Source organism: Cariama cristata, unplaced genomic scaffold (genome assembly GCF_000690535.1).
Source record: "Cariama cristata isolate BGI_N322 unplaced genomic scaffold, ASM69053v1 scaffold4049, whole genome shotgun sequence".
NCBI lineage: Eukaryota > Metazoa > Chordata > Aves > Cariamiformes > Cariamidae > Cariama > Cariama cristata.
The window spans coordinates 1-5,401 of NW_009637314.1; the positions used below are offsets into that span (position 1 = coordinate 1).

The 5,401-nt window shown below is 38.1% G+C and overlaps 1 protein-coding gene across 3 annotated transcripts in view; it reads left to right on the forward strand.

Annotated features, from left to right (window-relative positions):
* The first annotated feature begins 255 nt into the window (after positions 1 to 255).
* The window catches only part of IBTK (inhibitor of Bruton agammaglobulinemia tyrosine kinase), a 50,869-nt gene continuing 45,723 nt past the window's right edge, over positions 256 to 5,401 (forward strand). For all 3 annotated transcript variants that reach the window (XM_009708274.1, XM_009708275.1, XM_009708276.1), the window contains exons 1-2: positions 256 to 579; positions 3,845 to 3,941. In XM_009708274.1, coding sequence (XP_009706576.1) covers positions 256 to 579; positions 3,845 to 3,941 — 421 coding nt within the window. The remainder of the gene's footprint in view (positions 580 to 3,844; positions 3,942 to 5,401) is intronic.

The following is a 5,401-nucleotide window of genomic DNA, read 5'->3' on the forward strand; positions in this document are numbered from 1 at the left end:
GTTTTCTATGGACAAGAATATTTGTTATCTAAGATGGTGAAATAAGACTTCTAAAAATATATATTTATAAATATTTATTTGGATCAAGTGCCAAACTTAGCAGTACAAAGATTTCTAATGGCAGCTCAATAAAACTGGATTTACATCCTTGGAATTACAATTTTTTTAAGGCACTGTGTTCTGTACTGAATTAGAGTGCCTTGATACACTTAAGGGTTGTACCCCTTAAGGAGAAGAGCAGCTTTAGAAGTGAAGATGAGTTCTCTCATGCCAGACTGCACTTCGAAGTGTCGATCTCTACAGCATGCTTTGGATGTTATTTCTGTAGTAACCAGAGGAAGTGAAGGCCAGATCAAGGCCTTTCTCTCTTCTTACTGCTACAATGCTGCAACTATAAAGGATGCCTTTGGTAGAAATGTTATACATCTTGCTTCATCTTGTGGCAAAAAAGGTGTGCTAGACTGGTTGGCTGAGACCAAAGGAGTAGATCTCTTGGCGAAAGACAAAGAGTCTGGATGGACAGCTTTGCACAGAAGTATATTTTATGGATACATTGATTGTGTTTTGTCATTACTGAAGGTGAGTGATTTGCAACTGTAGTTTTCCTCAGTACCTACAATTTTTAGAGTTGTATTGGTTGTGTAAAAGTGGGTTTTTAAACTTGACTGAAAGCCTCTTGAGGGTTGTTTTAACACTGTGTTTAGATCACACTGCATTGATTTACTTGAAGGTTGTCTCTGTGTTCATAAAAGATGTCTGTCTTTGCCCATGCAGAAGTCAGCACTGAGTAAGGACCCTGATTGATTGTGGACTTCCTTAAAGACTGGTTTGTGTGGATGATATCAGGGTCAGGATCTTAAAAATGGAGAGTGATCAGACTAAAGATACTCTTAGAATAGACTCTTCAGTAGTTATACCAATTAATGGTTTTAGAGAACATAAAATAATGAAAGCTTAAATGGAGTTATAATTAGTAATGAATCTTACATTTGAGATAAGCACTTCAAGATATGGAGCATTTTATTAAGCGAATCCCCATTTTCTTCATATTTTAACCAGAGCTTTTGCTCAGTACCCGTTATTCTTTTCTCGCAGTTGCTGCTTCTTCCCTACCACTTAGCAATCTGTGTATATTTTTAATTGCTCTTCCTTCTCTTCCTCCTGTCTTAAGTAGAGCAAAGGGAAGAGCTATATATGGTTGGGATGTTCAGGGCCCCTTTAACCACATGAGAAAATGAAATGTTTGTGGTTCAGGTTACTTAAAAGCAAACTTTTTAAGGCAGAAAATTTTCCATTTTGAGGACAGCCTTTTTAAATTGCAGTGACTAGCCATTTGTAAACATAAAACTCTCTGCTTTCAACAAAATTTTAGGCAAAATGGTGGTGGATCCAGTATTTTTTGATTCTTGAAGGTCTCATAAATATTAAATATGAATTTCACGTGCTGTACCCTTACATAGGAGGTTTTCGTTAAACTTGACAGAAGTAGATGTTTGTATGAGAATTGTACATGATTCTGTTCTCTAGAAAACTGGAATCTCTGTGTGATGTTTGAAGCAGTAATCAGTCCTCTGGTGCATATATGTATATCTATATTTTGGTATTTGCTTACAGGAGACCTGTGCAGGTTTCCCCAGGTGCATTTGACTTTTCTGTCAGTTGCATAAATGAGTGAAATTTTTCTGAAGTCTCTCTGCTGTACTGCATTATAAAAAGGATATGTTACTTAAGTTATTACACCAGCAACAGGAAGGCATTATAGAATAGAATTATGAAATAGCTGACCTAGAAGGAGATCTCTGAAGGTCGTCTAGTCCAAATCCCATGCTCAAGCAAGGTCAGCTAGAGCAGGTTGCCCAGGACTGTGTCCAGTTGGATTTTGAATGGAGACTCAAACATCTCTGTTCCAATGTTTTAATACCAGTGCAGTAAAAAAGGGTTTTAGGTTTAAAAAGAATTTCTTTTATTTCAATTTGTGCCCATTGCCACTTGTCCTACCACTGGATATCACTGCAATCCCCAGCTCTCGCCTCCAATCAGGTATTTATTATACATACTGATAAGGTGCGCCCCCGCCCCGAACCTTCTCTAGGCTAAGCATCCCAGCTCTCTCAGCCTCTCCTTGTACGTCAGATGCCTCAGTCATTATTTTCATGGTCTTTTGCTGGACTTACTCCTCTATGTCCATGTCTGTCTTGTACTGGGGAGTCCAGACCTGAAGCCAGCGCTCCAGCTGTGGCTTGCCAGTGCTGAGTAATGCCTGCTGGCAACACTCCCATGCGCAGGCCTGCATGCTTTCACCATTCTTAGCTGCGAGGACACATTGTTGGCTTCTGGTCAACTGGTTGTCCATGACGAGCCCCAGGTCCTTTTCTGCCAAGCTGCTTTCCAGCCAGTCAGCCTTCAGCTGTATCAGTACACTGGGTTGTTCCTCTCCAGGGCCAGGATTTGCATTTCCCTTTGTTGAACTTCATGAGGTGCTTCTCAGCCCGTCGCTCCAGCCTGTCAAGGTCCCTCTGAATGGCAGCACAATCCTCTGGATTATCAGCCACTCTTCCTGGTCTTCTATTATCATCAACCTTGCTGAGAGTGCCCTATGTCCTGTCATCCAGGCCATTAGTGAAGATGTTAAACAGTACTGGCCCCAGAATCAACCCCTGGGCTACTGAGCTACTGTGGGTGACAGAATTCGGTTGTGGGCTGGAGGCAGTCATGACTTATCCTCAGACTGTATCTAACTACAAGTTTTGCCACTCAGCAACTGGCATTTGTTTTCACAAATTCAGACCATGTGAATATCACTACAGCTTCTGTTCTACTTATAAATGACTTACACATCTGTTGAAGAGAATATCCAGCTACTTGTTAAATCATAAAAATAGGTCAGTCTTTCTGTCATATAGTGAATTAATACCAGCACTGATGCTAGTAGGGTTGCCTGTATAATTTGGAGAATGTATATTGTTGTTCTTCCAGCTAATTTTTTTCCAAATGAAGTTACAGATTAAAATCTCTGCTGCAGATGTGGCTAGCTGTCCTTCTGTCATGCTTAAGTGAACTGTGCTCCCTCGATTTTTGTATTTAATTTGTTTACCTCTGGGCAACCTGTTCTAGTGCCTCTCCACCCTCATGGTGAAGAATTTCTTCCTTGTATCTAATCTAAGTCTGCCCTCTTGCAGTTCAGTTGACTTCCTTAAAACCAATGCTGGTGTAGCAACACGTTTTTGTATTGAGAAAACAGTATTTACAGAGAATCTCTCTCTCTCTCTGAGTTCTAAAGGAATGACCTGTTTGTGCTTTGTGCTTCTGAAGCTTCCTTGATGCTGTCTTGTCTGGCTGTTTCTGTCCTCTTGCCTTTTTGCAGCAGCTGTGAACCACTGTTCCCTGTTTGTTTTCAAAGCCATGGTGGTTTTTTTAATTTTCCTCACTTCTCTAGTTTGTCAAAACTGATTCTGTAAACATGCTAATGTAAGAAAATGTATTCTTCAAAGGTGGTAAATGCGTTTTTGGTAAATACTTGCCCTTCCTAGATGGCAGTACTTTATGTTCAAATGTATTTCCTTTGTGTTTCACTGATTGCAGCTTATTAGTCAAATCAGTATTCATACAATAAAATCCCAGTTAATCGATCAAAATGATGTATATGTGGCTGAACAGAACTGCACTGTTTGGGTTTTTTTCCAGATTTGTTTACAGTTTACTCGAATCTGAAGATTTTCTTTATCAATATTAAACCTCAATTAAAAATTTGTTTAGCTTCTTAAACATTTACCTGGCTTACTTCAAGCTGTGGAGTTGAAATTAACTTCTGTTCTTCTGTTCCCCTCCTCTCCTTCTCTTTCAGCATGGCGTTAGTCTGTATGTTCAGGATAAAGAAGGCTTATCAGCCCTGGATCTTGTGATGAAAGATAGACCAATCCATGTGGTGTTCAAGAAAACTGGTAGGAAATCAAATAGCTTAAATTGTGATTTACAAGGAGATACATTTCAGCAATATATTAATGTATGTAGCAGTGTAAACAATATTTTCTGTTTCTAATTAAGACTGTGTAAGCTAGGAGATACCTGAAGATACGGGGCCGTTAATATTGTAAGACAGCAGGTGCAGAATCTTGGCAGTAGGCACAGAATGCACATGCATAGCAAAAATGAATGAATGATGACTGACTTAGAGGTTAAAAAGAAAAAAGAAAAAAAAGGAACTGATATAATGGTAACCCAAAGATGTTGTGGATATTCCATCCTTCGGGATACTCAAAACCAGAGAGAACATGATCCTGGACAACCTGCTCTAGCTGACCCTGCTTGAGCAGAGGCATTGGACTGGATGATCTCCAGATGATCAACCTCAATTATTCTGTGATTTTTCCTCCTTTATCTCAATTCAAGTTATCAGAGAGACTTCGATGTCTTTGAATTTGATAGAATAGTTTACATCACTTGTGTGTCTTTTATGAAAAGAGGGAATATGTTCTTGAATCTTCAAAATACTTCTTTAGACAAAGATCTTTAGCTGATCTAAGCTAGTTACAATCACTCTAAATACAGTTTCTCCAAATAGGAAGTAAGTATGTAAGAATAACGCTGAGCACACAAGTTTTTGTTTGACATTTATGAAAAGAGGGAATATGTTCTTGAATCTTCAAAATATTTCTTTAGACAAAGTAGCTGATCTAAGCTAGTTACAATCACTCTAAATACAGTTTCTCCAAATAGGAAGTAAGTAAGTAAGAATAACGCTGAGCACACAAGTTTTTGTTTGACAGGGGAGTAGTTTTTCCAATAGTTTTTATTTATTTTTATGCTGTTTTATACTTTCCTGCCCCCCTTCTTTTCCCTTTTATCCATGTTCCCAAGTTCAGTCTTGTTGTACAGTGCGATTTGTTCTTTCAGCTTGTTTCCAGTCAGTTTAAGTAAATTTGGTTACACAGATCCTGAATTTTGGGTATTTTAATTTTATCTTGTGATAGTGGTGCAACATGGTCAAATATACATTGATTTCCATTTTTCACTCATCAGAAAATGGTGTTCAGAAATCACTGTAACTGAGAGGTTATTTTAAAAATATGAAATGTTAGGTTTTGGCCCTACCTCTGATTTGAAGGTGGTTATGGTTTTCATACATGACAGCATAAAACTTTTTTGCGAAAGACTTTTTACTATATTGAAGCAAAGCACGTATAACCTAAGGTAGCAGTAATTGTCTTCTGAAAACTTAACTAAATCTGCTGCTGAGGAATGTTTGCGTTTTCTGCAACTGGAAAATATATATGAGTAATGTTGATCATCTGTACGTTGTTGTTAAAATGTTTTGTCATAAGACCTTACTCCTCATAAAAGTAAATATTTTTGAAGTTCAATTTTAGATAAAAAACAGCTTTCCTCTTCAAATTTTGAATAG